The sequence below is a fragment of the Stigmatopora argus genome, chromosome 4, assembly GCF_051989625.1.
Source record: "Stigmatopora argus isolate UIUO_Sarg chromosome 4, RoL_Sarg_1.0, whole genome shotgun sequence".
NCBI classification, from domain to species: domain Eukaryota; kingdom Metazoa; phylum Chordata; class Actinopteri; order Syngnathiformes; family Syngnathidae; genus Stigmatopora; species Stigmatopora argus.
Genome location: NC_135390.1, coordinates 12597325 through 12615985, shown reverse-complemented (window position 1 = coordinate 12615985; position 18661 = coordinate 12597325). Strand labels below are relative to the sequence as shown.

At 40.2% G+C, this 18661-nt stretch overlaps 1 protein-coding gene across 1 annotated transcript; it reads left to right on the top strand.

The window, feature by feature from the left end:
- Positions 1–51: 51 nt before the first annotated feature.
- On the top strand, positions 52–17983 carry st14 (ST14 transmembrane serine protease matriptase). Its single transcript, XM_077597737.1, has 20 exons — positions 52–276; positions 3609–3756; positions 4328–4485; positions 5296–5366; positions 6336–6508; positions 7649–7684; positions 8330–8558; positions 10035–10174; positions 10259–10362; positions 10666–10775; positions 11430–11560; positions 11888–11992; positions 13095–13202; positions 13281–13394; positions 13829–13948; positions 15301–15481; positions 16121–16389; positions 16935–17071; positions 17169–17374; positions 17530–17983. The coding sequence occupies exons 1-19, from the start codon at positions 256–258 to the stop codon at positions 17328–17330; spliced, it is 2517 nt and encodes an 838-aa protein (XP_077453863.1). The 5' UTR covers positions 52–255; the 3' UTR covers positions 17331–17374; positions 17530–17983.
- The last annotated feature ends 678 nt before the right edge of the window (positions 17984–18661 follow it).

The following is an 18661-nucleotide window of genomic DNA, read 5'->3' as shown; positions in this document are numbered from 1 at the left end:
ATGGTAGTGCACGGCTGCAGGTATTTGTAGGCGCGGTCTGTGTTAAAAAGGTGTTCGAGGAAGTAGTCATCATTAAGCGTTTTCGGTGCAGTTCTACGAAGGAAGTTGTAGGGATTCTTTGGAAAAGATTGCTGCTTTTCAACATTACAAATGTTGATTTGTTGATTTGTTGAGTTTTACCTTTGTAACTTACATTAAAACCCAAGGGGGAGCCAGAGGATCGCCATATCTAGTTCGTTTGAGTCGTCGTTGAGGATGAATGCTGCCAGATATGAAGTGAGTGACTATACTGAATTAATTAATTAATTAATTTGTTTTGTTTTAATTAAATTAGATGGGGATCACATTCACATTCGATGTCGTAAAATGGAAGCCGTCTACCCTTAAGATTTTAAACAAACATGCATACTCATGCAGGTCCCAAAACTGTTTTTTTTTTCCTTAAATGTTTTGTTGTCACGTGTTATGATTCCAATGCGGCCTAGCCAAGGAGTAGTTTTAGCGAGTAAATAGAGTATTAACCCCCCCAAAAAAGATGAAAACAATCTTACATCTGGAAAATCATTCATCTGAAAGCAGGACATGGTTATTTCTTTTGGACAAGAACATGTTTGGCACAAACCAAACTTTATATTCTGATACCATATTCTGTTGTAGGTTGTTTATTAATTAAAATGCTCAAAGTCATTTGTGTATTTTTGTGCAATTTTCTTAGGATCAAGTTTGTTTTCATGCTCATTTTAAAGTTGTGCAGACAATTTTAATGCAGATAATTTGAAGAAATGTCACTAGTTCATACTAAGGTATTGCATACCTGTCAACCTCTGCCGATAACTGCCCTTATAAATGATTATGATTCCCCTTACAAACCCCCCAAAAAACCTTGCAAACACCGTACGAGTCGTACGGTGTTTGTAAGGTTTTTGGGGGGGTTTGTAAGGGGAATCATAATCATTTATAAGGGCAGTTATCGGCAGAGGTTGACAGGTATGGTATTGTTTACCTTTTTTGTATTACCTGCAGATTAATCAATACACTTAAATGTGTCATTAGGTCAAGGGTGGATTTCTGTCTCGCCATTAGGACTGCAAGTAACGAAGAATCTGATGATTGATTATTTATTCAGTTAATTGTTTTCATTTGATTGATTATTCAATTTTTTTCAACTAGCATTTTAGTTTCGCTCGTCCAAAACGGCCACGAGCGCAAAATATTGTACCTTATCTCACATTAATGTTGTTTTCTTTTTCCCAAAGCATAAAAGAATGACTGAATAATCACATATTTCAAAACAAACACATATCTAAAAATAAGTGTTTATGCGTAACGAAACCACACCCATACATTTGACACTAACTAGAGTTACATTAACAACGCCGGCGCACGTTGGATGAGTTTGGTCATGCAACTGTCTATTCGGTCGTTAACGTCCTGCCATTATATCATAAATGTGTTTTAACTCGTTAAAGTTGATTGGATAGTGGATGCAATCCAAGATTTAAACATCGGCAAAACCAGTCGAATGATTAGTCATACGGCAGTTTGTCCATGTTTTGGTTTATAGTATGCCTACTCAAATGTATCAACCCAATTAGTACTATAATTTCCGGAATATGGAGTGCACCTGACAATAAGCTTCACCACCTAAATTATGCAAAATGTAATGAAGGAAATCCATCTACGTAGCCATAGATTCACAGTCACTACGAATATGCACCAAGACCCCACACTTGACGGTATGTCTTAATATGGGATATTTACAAAGCGAGATATTGCACTGCAATATTTGATTGATCAAAAATATTCATTAACCCAATAAACACATCATCAATACGGCAAGTTGAGTCTTCTTCAATTTTATGCAGTGGCCTGTCACTCGGGGGTGCCAGAGTCTACAAGTTCCACACTAAGGCAGTCAAAACATGAAACCATCATCTAACTTTAAAACACAGTTCACGTCAATTACAAAGGAGAAAAAATGAAATCCACTTAATCTTCCCCTCTAAGCTCGAAGCGATAAAAAAAATGAAAACAAAATCACAACACCAGGGACGAGCATTGAACTGTGCACAGGAGTGTTACTCTCGAAAGAAATGAATGGAAGGATTTTGCTGTGTTTGCAGTATTTTGCAAAAGAAGAAGGCTTCACATTGTGAAAAATTAGGGGACAATATCTTCTCATCACAGTGAAGAATGGGCCATGATGGGTTTGCGTAATGGTTTTATTAAGCTGTGATTAATTGACAGAGGCGAGGGCTGAGAGAGGGAAAGACCCTGGAGCACTCGCTGACCCCATCTCTAAAGATTTCTCTCATTCTGGCCCGTGATTGCTGTTTAAGATTCCACTTTGACAGCGCGTGTGGAAGCCAGCGCTGAGTAAGAATAGGCCTTAATTGCAGTGAGTTATCATCCCGACTCATGTAATTGAGCCCCCATCGTAAGGGGCAGCCCGTCTGACAAATTGATTTAATACCAATGCGCTTCTCCATCCTTAATGGCACTCAGGCTTCTTCGCTCATCTGCTTCAGGCGCTGAATTCATTGTGTGTTGATTACACCGCCCACTTGAATGACGACGAGATAGGGCCAAAACGCCCATGTGAATCTGCCTGTGTCTTAAACAGGTTGGACTGGTCTGGCAAAGCATGTTGCTTGTAACTGCAAGCTGCTTTTGCGAATGTATGAAACCACATTTTGAAACCTTATGCTGCAGCTCTGAATTGAATAGGATCAAGTCGCTTTTCTAAATCATTTTGGCCAAACTGTCTGTTCGTATGATGGGCAGCTAATACATTTTAAAAAAGAAAGCACACTTTTATGCAATGTATTAAATGAAACAAAACTAATCATCATTCTGGCATTGAAAATGTTTACTAATATCCACAGGTCAAATCACAGGTGTCAAAGTGCCGGCCCGGGGGCCAAATCTGGCCCGCCGCATCATTTTGTGTGGCCCGAGAAAGTAAATCATGAGTTTCTATTTTGGGATCAAATTCGATCAAATGATAGATGTACATTACATTTCCTGATTTTCCCCTATTTAAAATCAATCATTGAATTTTTTTTAATCCAATATTTTTTATTTTGTGTTTTTAGTTCAAAAAGCATTTTGTAAAATCTAAAAATAAATGTATAGATATTTTCCATTTTCCACTTTAATATTGAACATGATTAAAAAAAATGTTTCCATTTGAAATGAAAGATGATTAAAAGAAATTTTCCATTAAAAAGAAAAAAAAGCTCAAATAAACTTTGCTTTAGATCTATAAAAACGGACTATTTAGGGCTTTTAATCCAATTTAAAAAAATCTAAATATTACATCTAAAATGGTCCGGCCCACATGAAATGGAGTTGACGTTAATGCGGCCCGCGAACCAACCCGAGTTTGACACCCCTGGGTTAAATGAATGAATTTATGAGTCATACACATGTTCGGTTCAGGTTGTGCATTTTAACCATTTAGCTTTGTACTATTTCCTTGCATGGGACTGATATTCAAATGCAAGTTATTCAATAATGTGTTTAATCAATTCATGCACAAACAACCAATTTTCACCTCATTTGAAAAGTTCATTTTTTAATTTTTTAATTGTGTTTCCATTTTGCAGGGCCACAACGAGCGCCATGAGCGGATCGAATTCTTAGGCAGCAAGGAGAAACCCCGATCCAAGCGGAAGCTCTGCGCTGTGATCGGCGTTTTAGCGGCTGTCCTCGTCCTGGCTGCAGTAGTCGCTTTCCTAATTTGGCTGTTTGTCTGTAAGTGCTGTTGAAAGCATCCCCCTTTATGTTCTCTCGTCGATTCTTAGAGTAGTATCCAGCTATGCTTTTGTTAACATCATGAGGACTTTCCTTCAAAGTCATTCTCCGTAAGATTTAATGAGATGTTTGAAGTGTATATCTGACTGATGTCATCTCCCGCAAAGACAAAACTAACATCACAATCAATGTTGATACTTGCTGTGAACCTTCTTTGACAGGAGTCTGCAACCGTGGCTTGGTTAGATACTTTTGATTTCCCATTAGCTGTAGCTCAAGCGACAGCACTGTCTTTCTTCTTTTGAATAATACTTGGGGTATAAAAAGTCAGTCAGTGACAAGATTTCCCTGTCATTTCCACGAGTGTTGACAAATAGTCCTCTGAAGTCTTGACTAGCAGCCCCTTGACATACGGTAGGAGGCAGTTCGTCTGTTAGGTTCTCTCAACTTGAGTTTAATCTGCATGTCTTTAAAAATAGTGTCTGGGTTTAAAAAGGCTTCTGTCAACTAGGGCAACAAAGCTCAAATTATGTGCACCTCGAAAATGCAAATTTGCCTTCTCGTCTTTAAGTTAAGGATGGCGAAGAAGGCTCCATCAGTCATCAGAGAAAACCTTCGATGCTGGTCTTCAGCGGGCACCTGAAGATGCCCAATGTCAAATACCAAGAGAAGCTAGAAGACACCAGCAGCCCGGAATTTCAAGCACTGGCAGAAAGACTAGAAGAAGTTGTGAGTTTGATGCAAATCCAGCATCCTTCCATATAGTTTTTGGTCTGTTATTGAATGACATGTTTTTAGGAGCACTTATTACATGCGAGTACAGTCTTTCCTATTTTATTATCACGTTCGCTTTTAGGTCAAAACTAAATATTCCTGTAGTCATCTATGTTAACACAGTGGTTGGTGAAATGATTCATTTTGGTTATAATTATTTGCACTTTAAAAAAAATCAAATGTAGAGATAAGAGATTGACATGGGCTGAAGGCAAGGTGTTTTTTTTTATCCTTTGTATTTTAATGTACTTCTATTCGAATTTAATTCAGATTGTAATGCACATGTGTCAAAGTGGCGGCCCGGGGGCCAAATCTGGCCCAGCGCATCATTTAGTGTGGCCCGGGAAAGTAAATCATGAGTGCCGACTTTCTGTTTTAGGAACAAATTAAAATGAAGAGTATAGATGTATATAAAATTTCCTGATTTCCCCCCTTTTAAATCAATAATTGTAATTTTTTAATCATTTTTTTCTGTGTTTTTAGTTCAAAAATCATTTTGTAAAATCTAAAAATATATATAAAAAAAGTTAAAATAAACATTGTTTTAGATCTATAAAAACGGAATATTCAGGGCTTTTAATCCACTTCTTTTAACCCATTTATAAAAAGTTTATCTAAGTTTATCTAAAATGGTCCAGCCCACGTGAAATCAAGTTGACGTTAAAGCGGCCCGCGAACCAACCCGAGTCTGACACCCTTGTCGTAATGGATGGACAAAACTTTCCACTTAATTTTGTTCATCATAGAAACATTTTCTTTTTACAGCTAGCGGACACTTTGAAGAAGGATCCATTGCTCGCTACATACCACACAAAGTCTGTGGTCACAGCCTTCAGGTACGTTCTGTGTTTGGGGATTAAGGACATGGTGATGGAAGTTGATTCATATTTTTTTTTAAATCAAAGAAAAAGTAAATAAGCATTCACACCGAAGCTTCAGTAGTTAAAATGTTCTGTTTTTTTTCCTCACATTTTTTATTCCATGTGCAAAACTTGATCATTGTTTGTCAATACAGATAACGGCAATGCAGTAAAATGTGTGTTTTTCCTCTGAAGTTTAACGTAATTTCTAAAGAAGACTTTAGTTAATATGAATTTGAAAATAGCTAGTCATCAGTGAAGGCAAGTCGAGGCAATCACATTTTTAATGCACTTGCCGTGCGATGCAGCTCAAATGTTTTATATGACAAATATGACGCATGAATTAGATGCCTTGGGTTGCCAACCCATTGGCAATCGCAAAGAGAAAATAAATAGATTTCCTTTCAATGTAGACTAGTTTACAGCCACCAAGACTTTGTGGCTTTAAGCTTCATTTAGTGCACAGTTACGGGAGAACTTGTAGCTGCTTTACTTTGACACACACTTGTTCGCAGTGCACAGAGCACCCGAGAGTTCAAACGCTCAAGCAACATCAACGTTATCACTCTCAGTTCATGACAGCCTATTGTGTTTTAGGTTCATTCTTTTTTTTCAGAGATTGCTTTGATTGCGAATCCTAATGGATTAGCAGTCTCCACAAACAAATATAATCACAGAAGTGTTGTTTGTACTGGAAAAGGAATATTCTGTCATTTTTGTTTTGTTTTATTAGTTTTTGGTAGCATTACAAATCACTGAGTGTTTAAGGATTATAGTCACTGCTAGATGGCAGCATCAGCATAAGATCACGTTCACTTGATTGATTGATTTTTCTTTTTGTAATCGATTTTGTATTGATGATTCAATTCCCTGACTGTTCCGTTCTTTCTCCCATGTCTTTGAAATTGACACTTACTGCCTTTATATTTTCTCTGGTTGGCCCAGTGAGGGTGTGATAGGTTACTATTGGTCTCAGTTTGATGTCCCTGTGGCTGACCGGGAGGTTTTGCCTGAGCTTTCTGAGGAGCTGGTGTCTGAGACCTTGGAGAATGGAATAAATGAGCAGGAAAGCATGAGGAGCGGCAGTAAAATCAAGATCACTGAAATCGCGGCCACATGTAAGCATGACTTGTTTTCTGTTTGATATATTTCTCTTAAATAAGTCTCATACCATTTGATAGGCCTATGCTGCATTCATTCTTACCTGGCCTGCTACAGCATCAGTTTTTCTCAACTCTCACGAACTTCTTTTTTTAAAGTGGTTATTCACATTAACTAATAATTAATTGAGCATGAGACGGACGGCAGGAGAGAGAGAGAAGTGCGGCTGCATCTGAGCCGAAATAACCCAGTTTTAAATTGATTTCTTCGTATCGGTGTGTCGGATTTAAAAAGGCTGTCAAATGATCAAATTTTGGCGGCAATAACCTATAATTAATGATCTAATTAAAGGATCTGGCGTGCTTGCTTATTTAGGTGCTGGCTTTATTTGCGCCGGCACTATTCACTTGGGCTGCGTGTGGTAAAAAAAATTAGACCAGCCACGCAAAAAATGAAAGCTTTTGTGGTCAGTGTAGCATCTTCCAGTTAGGCTGGAAGTGCTGCTGCTCTTTGACAGCAGTGTCACCCTATGTTTATGCCAACTGTATTTGAGTATCATAGTCAGCCATATAAAAGAATGAGAATGCAGAGCTGAATAAGCTTACTGTCATCTCATATAAGTGTGGCTATTCTGTGCAGTATGCTTTGTATTAGATGAGCTCACTTGGAGTTCCGCTGATAAGACGATAAGGCATCTAGGAGACCTCTCTGCTGGTACTGTACCTGAGATTGCGCATTCATCCGGTTTGCGCCCTCTAATGCTATTAGCTGACCCGTTTGGAGAGGCACATAATTCTTCATTCTGTCTTCCTGCCATTCCCAATGCATTTGTCCACAACCTGGCCATGAGCCAGGAGCTGACCTGGTGACTCTGTGGGGTTTGGCTCTCTTAAAAAAGATTTCTGTGGGTGCGATTTGATGTAGCTCCCGTCGATCTTTAAGCAGAGATGTATGGCTTGCTGCTTTAAGGCAAGGTAAGATGGATCAGAAAGAGCAAAACACAGCATTGCTGGTGCCCCCAAAGGTGGGAAAATGGAACAGAAAATGTGCAAACCTAAATATTTCAGGCTTCAACATCAAAATCTGGTTGCCTCCCAGCGTCAGGCCTTTTTTTCCCAGCTATCTAACATCCTCCATTCTCTTCCTTCCGCCTACAGTTACTGACCCTCGCATGGCCAGGAACCCCCGAGCCAGTGAGTGCACCCTGTTCCATTTCATTGCATATAATGTTTGTCTCATTTCGTATGTCCTAGCCTTAGCATGCGTTTTTGAGCCAGGCTCAGTTATTCACCATTTTTTTTATTCAAAAAAAATATTTAGCATATATGATTGATCATTTTTCGATTCCAATTGGCAACACAATTAGACAGGGAATCTTTGTATATTTGTCAAGATTTACTTTGAAAGGCATTTCAAAAGGAGCTTAGATCAATCTTACATTGAGTAACTACTGATATATGCCCTGCAAAAACGCTATAGCTCTTTGATGGTGGCGTCAGTCAATCGTGATCATCAGAAGTTGTGAGGCTTTACACAGGATTCATTAATTGAAATTGAATCCCACGCGAAAAAGCATGAAGTGGACATTTTCGGGTTATAGAACAGATAACTGACTTGAGACACACTTAAATGAAAATTGTCTTTCCTGGCACGCACAAAAAACAATTTGATAAAAAGTAAATGAATGATAGAAATGTTCATTTGCATATATTAACAGCATCATTCAATTGTACCTTTTTTATTATACGCATTTACAGCCCTAAACTCCTATAGATGCTTATAATGAACCTATTAAATGGTAAAGGTATGAAGTCATGCAATCAATGTGTGATTCCCAGATGAATGTTTCTTCCGTTTGGAGGCTGCGGAAATAGTGTCCTCGTTTTCATCTCCGGGATACCCCAGCGGCTACCCGCCGAAGACCCGCTGTCAGTGGCAAATCCGAACCTCGGTCGCAAATGTCATCGCTGTCACGTTCCCTTTCTTCCATGTGGAGGATGACTGCTTCGATGACTTTGTCTCCATTTATGATTCTTTGAGTCCTGACGATTCCCAGGCCATCACAGAGTAAGTGACATGTTTTTAAATTGCATGACGTGTTATATTGACAACAGTTTTTAATCTACGTGGGCTCTACGCATGGTTGCCTCCCTTCCACGAGCCCCAAAAACAGGCATCAGTAGATATAGTAGACCGTCTCGTTTGGACTTTAGCTCCTCGAAGCAGGATTTGTATAATAGGGCTGGCTCAACCAGCGATATTCTAATTTATTTATCCTTGAAGATCAGACGGAGAGGAAATGTACTCCTGCAGCAGTCTCAAGGGACAACAATGAGGAATCACTTTGTATTTGACTGAAATGTTGCACAGGGATTTAGGGATGAAAGCTGTTTTGATGTGGGTGAAAAATATGTTCCACTTTATTCCTTTCACTGGATTTGTGAGTACAACATCCCCCCCCGAAGACCCCCTCTGTTTTGGCCCCTGCAGCCTTCAGCGCTGCATTTATTGTTAACTTTCTCGACCTCGGTGAGATTGAGTTGGCCCAAAAAGACCTTTACTTTCAAATCTATGAAGGGTGCCAACCTTAATCCTACCACACTGCTGTGTGTAATTGCACTTGGTCCATGGGGGAAGCATTTCATTCTCAAAACCAAAGGCCTTTGAATGCAACACAAGCTAAAACTGTAGTGTTCAGAATACACTGCAGAATGAATAAGTGATGCAGAGCATTTTCAAAATACTATTGAGTGATCTGTTTTATCCAAGGTGAGAGGGAGTTTCATGAGAGCCGTAACATAATCGTCTTTAAAGATGTTATTTGACTGGAAGTGCGTCTCTGTGTGTGTGTGTGGTTGCTCTCATTCTTACACAATCGCACACCCACAACACGGAAAACTTTTGACAGCACACCCCTTGTTTGACTTTGAGTCTCCTCCAAAGCAATCTCATCTCTCCTTATTTGTCTTTCTCCATCTTGCCTTACTTATGTATTGATTTATTTTCAAATTAAATCATTTCAATCTTGTTTGTGACATTGATGTTTAGAGTGAAATGACTCAAAGCTTAATGCAAAGCCCTCAATTTGTCTCCCAGCACACCTTTTCTCGTCAATAGAAAAAAACAAAATGCCTGTACAAAAATGGCTCTCTTAACACAACAAACTTTAGCGTGAAACAAGATTAACATTTACGGTAACTGTAAAACAAAACTAAAAAAAAGTGTAAAAGGTGCCCAAAGAATTAACGAAAGCAAAATAATTGACTGAGGTGAAGAAAATGCTGTTGTCACCTTGCTTCACTGTGGGTTTGGTGTTCTTTTGGTGGTGTTGTAGTCGTGTAAAGCATTTAGAAAATAACAAATGGAGTGTAAGACCTGACAAAATATATATGTATATATTTTGAATAATTATACGAATATAGTATATAGAGTTTTACTAGGAGCTTTGTGTTGTTTCATATCTCACTGTATTTTTTGGGTTCTTGAAAATTGAAAGAAAATCTGTGGGAATTTTAGCAGAATGTCTTTGTTTACGTCCCCCAGAAAGTGCGGCCATAGGCCTCCCTCTAATCCACTCGAGGTAGTGTCGTCTGGTAACATCATGCTCATCAACTTCATTACTGACACAGAGACCCAGCGTCCAGGCTTTCAGGCAACGTACAAAGCCCTCCGTAAATCTGAAGGTAAATAGGCACTTATTGTGCCACCTATAGTACTTTTGCTTTTTTTTTTAAGATGCGATCTTAAACATGTCTCATTGTTTTTAGTGTTGACCTGTGGCGGCGTCCTGACTAAAAGCTCAGGAGTTTTCACCTCCCCGCTCTACCCTAGCTTCTATCCTCCTGCTGTGGATTGCAAGTGGACTATTAAGGTTTGCAAGAATGAGCCTCCCACCCCCTTTATCTGAAACGCCCCCCCGCCGTTTCCTCCTCCTCCATCAGCCTGCCATGAGAGGGATGCTGAGGCAGCATTTTCCAAGCCAAGCTGTTCAGTATCTCCTCTATCTTCATCTGTCAGGCTACTGCAGTTGGAAGTGAGCTGCAGCTTGTATGCATCCTTTTACAAGGGCTACAGCTACATATCCTTGTGTTTTTTTCTCTCTTTAACTGCGTGTTGTTACGCGTGTGCTAAGTACACGGGCTTGTAATGATACAAACCCTTCTGTGTGCTGTAGGTCGCAGCTGGGAAAAAAGTGCGTGTCAAGTTCAACCTGTTCCGCCTTAAAGAGCCTGGGGTGGACACCCAGAAGTGTCACAAAGATTTTGTGCAGGTTATGGGCAGAAAGTACGATCTTCCGACAGTGTGTGTTGTGTATTGTGTGTTCTTTCTTTCTTTTTTCTTTTTTTAATCATTTTTAAAAAATAGGATGTATGACGCAAGGCTACTGTAACTTCAGCACCTGGTTATAAGTCCCACCACTCGAATTCCATTAAATGGGGAAAAATACATATAACGCGCATTGGACAATAAGCCGCACAAGTCTATATTTTAACATTAGGCATTTACATGACATTTTTAAACATTTTTAAATGTACACTTCCTTTTATTTACTTGGAGTGTTGTATTGCACTCATTGTCAATATGCTCATTAATAATCATTGGTAATAGAATATGCATGTGGTGTTGTAATAGTCTTATTTAGAATATTTCCAATGATTTAACTATAACATGTTTAATGTGTATAACAATTCTGCAGTTTGACAAAAACAAGCATGCTAGGACTAATAAATATCCAACCAAAATCTCTCACCGACAAATCCTCAATGCAGATATTTTACTTTTTGGATATCCATTGAGTGAATGAAAAATATTGTTTGTGTAACGTGAATATGAGTCAAATCTCTACAACGGCTCTTTCCCTAATGGTGTGATAGCTTTTACAAATTGACCGAAAAAAAGGTTGTCTTAAACTATATTCCTTTTGTCTTTTTGTCCCAGGTATTGTGGCGAACTGTCTTCTTTGGCATTGACCAGCAACACTAATACCTTAGAAGTGACCTTCCACTCTGATGAGTCTTACACTGACAAAGGCTTCAGCGCTGAATATGTTGCCTATGATCCTGAAAACCGTGAGTTAATTGTCTTTGAGAGTGAGAAATTGTGCATGGTACTAAGACAAGGCCCTCAAATGGATTTGTGAATTGACAGAGGGTTAGACGGCGCCTCCGTGAAATCCCAGAAATACGACGTGATAATATGAAGGGTTGTTTATGGGTTCCAGTCTTACTTGTTTGCCACTGTCACTCAAGAGCGCTTTGCTTGAACTCGTTGTGCCATCTTTGCAATTGGATCTGCAATTGTACTAATCAAGAGGGACAAGAGATGGCAACATGACAGTTTTAAACATACTGTGTCACTCCACATTCTCTTCAATTTTTCTTTCTCTCTGCTCCCAGCTTGCCCCAACATGTTTACCTGCGCCTCTGGCATTTGTATTGGCAAAGAGCTCAAGTGTGATGGCTGGAACGACTGCGGTGATATGAGCGACGAAAGGACCTGCAGTATGTTTCCTCTCCTAACACTCTCCTGTCATCACTTTTCTCAATCCTTATATTTGCGTGACAGTATAGAGTCATAGGGTACTCGGTCGTTTGGTCGCCGGTCTTTTAGTCGCCCGGAAGGTTATTGATCATTACCATTTAAATCATTGCTCAAATTCTCTAAATACAAACTGCAAATTATTATTTAGTCATACTTAATGCCCTATTAATTATTAGGCCAAAGAAAAGCTCCAAATTTCCCATACTTTCATTGTGTTTTGTTGGAGAACTTGTTAAGACCCTGACTGACGTCCCTTCCTAAGGGGACAAATCATGTACATACAAACTCTTAGACACTCACACATCTACTCAGTGAAACTGCTCAGGGCCATTGTTGGCTTTGGTTGATGCGTAGACCGTGTTGTTTTACCTTGTTTGGTCGCCGGTCTTTTGGTCGCCGGTCATTTGGTCGCCCGTTGTTTGGGTCTGTGCGACCAAAAGACCGCGACCAAAAGTCTGGCGACCAAAAGACCGGCGACCAAACGACCGCACACGGAGTCTAGCATCAGATTTTCTTAATCATTTCTGACTTGTCACATTGTCTTGTCAAAATACAGTTCTTGCTTATTGGTTTTTAGTAGTTCTGATGGGAGATAAAATGTGGTGTTTGTCGATCCATCAGGCGTTAGTGTGACTATCTAAATACTACAATTTAAGTATGATTATGTGGTAGTCTCAGAACCGAAAGGTTATGATTATCAACCGTGCCATTTTTTTTTTTAAATCTCTGAGCTATGTCCGAAATAAATTGCTTTTTTAGGAGAAAATAACAAACATACAGCAGATTGATCTTACAAATGGCAGCAGACGTGGGAAAAGGGTGTGTTAAGTCTATAGCTGTTCACTGATGTCTGTAGGGCGCTTTCTTCAAAGCATGTACCAGTATTTCAGGTTTTTTGGCATTCATTGCAATGCCATCAGTCAATATAAGACAGTAGCATTCTAGTAATTGTGCTGTTGATGTTGAAATGTATGGAATTGTCTATCCTGAGCTATTTCTGACCAAAGGGTTTTGGGTTTTTCTTCCTCACATGCTCAAAATGTATGCGTGTTTCCCCCCCAGAGTGTGACAAAGAGCAGTTTAGTTGCGGCAACGGAATGTGCAGACCTAAATTGTGGGTTTGTGATCACGTTAATGACTGTGGGGACAACAGCGACGAGGAAAGTTGCAGTAAGTCAAGTAAACGTGTCCCCCCCCCCCCCCTCTCTTTTGCATGCTGTTTTTAATGTCTTTGCTTTTCAACTGTAGGTTGTGAGGAGAATGAATGGCGCTGTGGGGATGGCACGTGTTTACCTCAGGATGTCGTGTGCGATACCAAGACGGACTGTGAGGACGGCAGTGACGAGGCATCGTGTAAAACCTGTAAGCACCAATGTTAATTCTATCGTAGCTCAGTCAGGCGTTCCCAAATCCACGCCAGATTGATTTCTAAGCATGTTACACGAGCCATTAAGTGCTTCATCCGCATTGTAGCGGTCGGTCAGGATTTTGAAAGCAGCTGCTTCAGCCTTCCTTCAATGTATTTTTCCTCACCGTGCAAATCATTTGTTCTCTGGCATTTTTATTCAAGCAAATACCACTCTGGAAGTTTCCCTATTTTCACTCTCGTGAATATAGCAGGATATTAGACTTGGAGCCCAATCGATTCAGCAAGTCAATGAAATCTCCTCTGTCAATCACAATGCGTTTAAGGCCCACTTTGATGTCTCGCTGATTGCACACTGTTGTATTGGTTGGCGTTAGCGGTCGATTTGACTGGTGAATGTGTTTTGATGTGGGCCGCTATGTGTCGGCAGCCCCCGGTATCTGCTCCGACTTCAGCTTCAAGTGTAAGAGTGGCGACTGCGTCAACAAGGTCAACGCCGAATGTGACCGCGTCAGCGACTGCGCAGATCACTCGGACGAAGCTGGCTGTAGTAAGTAGTCATTTTGATCTCCTTTTCCCTCGGCTACATTGAGTATTCTGCTGAAAATGGCTTTAATCTCCCCATTGTCATTCAAAGGAGATTATGATAAAAGCGGTGTTGAGCTGTGCATTTATTTGACTGTTGGAGCAAAAAGCCTTAGGCATTGACTGCTTTGTTTTAAAATCTTTAAAAGCAGCGTTTATCTGTATAATTTCTTTATTCAGAATTTGCCTTGGGGTACAATTATGTCCACTTTTTTATCAGCTATAGTGACATTTTGCCTTATATTATGGTCCCGTTTACAAGGTGATGCTCTGAAGATTCTGAATCAGTAGAAAAAGGCCCTATTACAGATTTCGATTTCTCTTCGAACCGGTGGTTGGGGACCACTGGACGAGTGGACGCAAGTGAAAGTGTAGCCACCTATGATTTACTTCCGACAAAAACCCGCATAAAAAAGACCGATTTTGAACCGATATGAGAAGTCTGCAATCTGATTACGCGATATATCGAGGACTCCTTTTTTTATTTTATCTTTTTATTTTTATTTTATAAAACTCCTTTACTACTTTGCATTACACTAGACCAGGGGTGTCAAACTCTTTTTGTCGCGGGCCACGTGGTAGTTTCAATTACATCTGGAGTGCCGTTATGTCTTCCAACTAGGCTGCCAAAATTAATCGATTAATAAATTGACAGCTTTCTCGATCGTGCTAATCAATAGATCATTTTTGGACATTCAAATTAGTACATTTTTTTGCAATTATTGATTTAAAATGAGGAAACACAGGAAATATGATAATAATAATAATAATCTTCATTTGAATTTTATCATAAAACAGAAAGTTGGCACTCATCATTTACTTTCTCGGGCCACACAAAATGATGCAGTGGGCCAGATTTGGCCCACGGGCCACCACTTTGACACCTGTGCACTAGGCTAAAAACAAAAAAAATATTTTTAGTATTCATGGGGCTAGGAATGTGCTAAAATATTGTTTGGTAGTTTTTCATTAAAAAAAGACTAATAATGATATCACCCACTCTTAGAATACATATCTCTAGACTTGCAGTGAATAAGTTAACTATTGAGATAAATGATATTTCCTTTAAAAGTTACTATATATTTGACAATCAAACTGTTCAACATAAAATCTGATTTTTGGGGGGGAGTTGAATACAATTGAACTGTAGTAGATATATAAAAGTGTTTGAACATTTAATCAGTTCTTTGCGTGCCACTAGAGGGAACATGCGTACCACTGGTGGTACTCGTACCACCACTTTATTTGGTATTCGTACTCGAAATACTATTTTATTAACTCATCAGCGGCTATTTGCCTTTTTCCTATCGTTTCCAGATTGTGGCATCCGGCCATTTAAACTGAATCGGATTGTAGGAGGCCAAAATGCTGAGCTGGGTGAATGGCCATGGCAGGTTAGCCTGCACTTCCTGACATCCGGCCACGTTTGCGGGGCCTCCATCATCTCCGAAAAATGGCTCCTTTCAGCTTCCCACTGCTTTGTTACCAGTGACCCAGCGTGAGTTGCGCTATCGATACCTTTTGTATACACACTTAATTTCTAACGCAGAGGGGCACTCTTAGGGTGTTTTATTATTCATCACATAGTTGACATTTTAGCATGTTTCATTAAGCACTATTCTTGGAAATATAAAATTATGCACAACAGAGGACAAATTATACAAATTTCAAAGTCTGAAAAAGAGCCCCTGATGATAGTTAATTCAGGAAAACCTTGGGGGGTGGACGATGGGGTCTTAAATTTACATCTCATTTTATGGAGGGACTGCACTTATCTTGGTGGCCTTAAGATGGAGCACTGTCCTTGCTCAACCTCATGAGACACACGTGCTGGATGGAGCAGGAAGTTGATTGTTTCTGCAGATTTCCACTAAATATTGATATTTGCAAAATGGAGCAATGCAATTTAATCAAACTATTTACAAGACTACAAATGCACATCAGCTTTTCTTTCCCAATTCATCGTCACAGGCTGTGTCGACAGTGCAGCTAAACAAAGAATGTAAATGACACTTTAGGAAGAGTAATGATGTTTACTTGAAGTACTACACAATTTTAAAATAGCATGCATTCAATCTTTTTTACAGCTTTGTTATAGTTACACAACCTTCTTTTCTTTTTTGGGGGGGGGGAACAGAAACCGCATTGCATCGAACTGGCAAACGTACAGCGGCATGCAGGACCAGTTTAAGCATGACGGCGTCCAACGCCGCACTGTGAAGAGGATCATCCCCCACCCGGATTACAACTCTATGACCTTTGACTACGACGTCGCCCTGCTGGAACTCGGCCAGCCTCTGGAATTCACTAATACCATCCAACCCATCTGCCTACCCGCTCCCTCCCACGTCTTCCTCGCAGGCATGTCCTGCTCGGTCACGGGTTGGGGAGCGGTCCGTGAAGGAGGTATTCGGCAGACATTGCTTCCTCTGCTTCCAATTTAGTTTTGATCTATTTTTAATGCAGGAAATTATTCTACACACTGTACATTTCGGTTCCTATTCCTCATTTACGGGCGACCTGCTTTGTAGTGCCGGCTGTGTATGTGCCTGCGTGTTTCCCCACTTTGCATATCTAGCACTCATCAAAATTAAGACGTTGCACTCCTCCTCCACCATGCCTCTCACAATGAGCGATTCATCTTGGCCCTTCATCTTCCATCATTGTGTGCTTTCTCTGTTGATCTCTCCAATTTCATCCCATCTTCTTTCCTTCCTTTAATGTCCTTCTTTCTCTCTCTCTCATCATGACGTGCTTCTCTTCCCTCTCATCTTTTTCTAATCTGCTCTATTCCATTAAGCCTTTCCCCATATCCATACATCAAGACGGACGCCGCTCCTTCTGGGAAGCCTCTTAAACCTTCATTAGCTAACACTAATCCAGCCCATTAACACCTTTGATTCAAGGGGCGAACATTGTGGAGCGCTGACCCCTTTGTCCTGTTTTCTCAGGTCAGACGGCGCAGCTCCTACAAAAGGCCGCGGTGAAAATCATCAACGACTCGGTGTGCAACATCGTCACGGAGGGCCAGGTCACCTCGCGGATGCTCTGCAGCGGATTCCTATCCGGAGGAATTGATTCGTGTCAGGTGAGAGGGAACGAATAGAAAGATTTTTCTTTACACGCTGCTTTCATTGCCAGCGCCAAAAAATCATAGCACTTCTTTTAATGACTTTGCTCACCAGGGAGATTCTGGAGGTCCCCTCGTCTGTTTCGAGGAGAGTGGGAAGTGGTTCCAGGCCGGGATTGTGAGCTGGGGCGAGGGCTGTGCTCGCCGCAACAAGCCCGGTGTCTACGCCCGTGTCACCAAGCTGAGAAAATGGATCAAAAAGGAAACGGGTGTGTGATTGTGTGAGGAAGAGGGGAGGAGAGGAGAGGAGAGGAGAGGAGAGGAGAGGAGAGGAGAGGAGAGGAGAGGAGAGGAGAGGAGAGGAGAGGAGAGGAGAGGAGAGGAGAGGAGAGGAGAGGAGAGGAGAGGAGAGGAGAGGAGAGGAGAGGAGAGGAGAGGAGAGGAGAGGAGAGGAGAGGAGAGGAGAGGAGAGGAGATGGGAAGGTGGGTCCGAAGGATGTGCCGATCGAACATTCCAAATTGCTGTTTTTCATTTCCTTGCAACAGACTGAGACGTTGAATGAGCCCTGAGCTTCACATTAATGTCTCCAAGCACTTTATTTAGATTTTATTGCAACTCCCAACTTTAAAGATATCACGCAAATTGGCCTCATTGAGTCACACTTTTCAATTGAAATCAAATTCAGCGTCTCAATGTTTACTGATGGTAATATCCAGACACAAAGATGCAAATACAAGGTGAATGATGAGTTTTATCCGCATTTTTCCCCAACCTTTATTAAATATTTAATCATTGCTGACAACTTAATTTGGGGTTTTATATTATCGACCACAATTCCTGTTCATAGTGTTCGCTTAACTGTAGATATCTGACCTGATGTGTTTTTTAATTTTTTAACAACTGTTTTAAATAAATTCTCTACCTTTTAAGGCAGCTTTTTGCTTTGGGAGGTGGGTTATGTATATCTAATATCAAAAAAGTTAGACCGTCATCATATTCTGGTTTAATCAATCTGAATTTGGCTTGAAAGAAAAAGGGCCCCAATCTATATAAAAGCTCACGATTACAGCTCTGGAAAGTCACCAACTATGATATTCAGTACCATTTTGCTATAAAAAAAAAACATAAACTTGGCTGGAAATGATGGCCTTTGTGGTTCATTTCCAAAGAGGATGACTGAGCTCGGTGTTACACAAATAACTTGAATCCATACCCTTTACCCACAAATTCAAACATAACCTTTGACACATGACTTTTTAGACAATCTAATTATGCAACTATAAATTGATTGACATGATACACAGGGCAGCCAAAATTTTTATATAAGGCGGTAGCAAAAACAAATCTAAGAGTCCACAACTATTAAGACAGGCAGTATTGTTAATTGGTGCACTGTTGTTGTTTTTTTTCCCACCCATAGATCAATATAGTGAAATATTACAAAAACAACTTTAATTTCCGTTTACGGTATATGTTGATTCCTAATTGCGGTTCCCCAATGATCTTCTTTTGACTTGAATATAGCCACTGCATGTAAATGCACACCTTTTGATAAATGAACGTAATAAGCTCGTTTCTCACGTCTCCATGGCGAGCAGTGAGCCTAC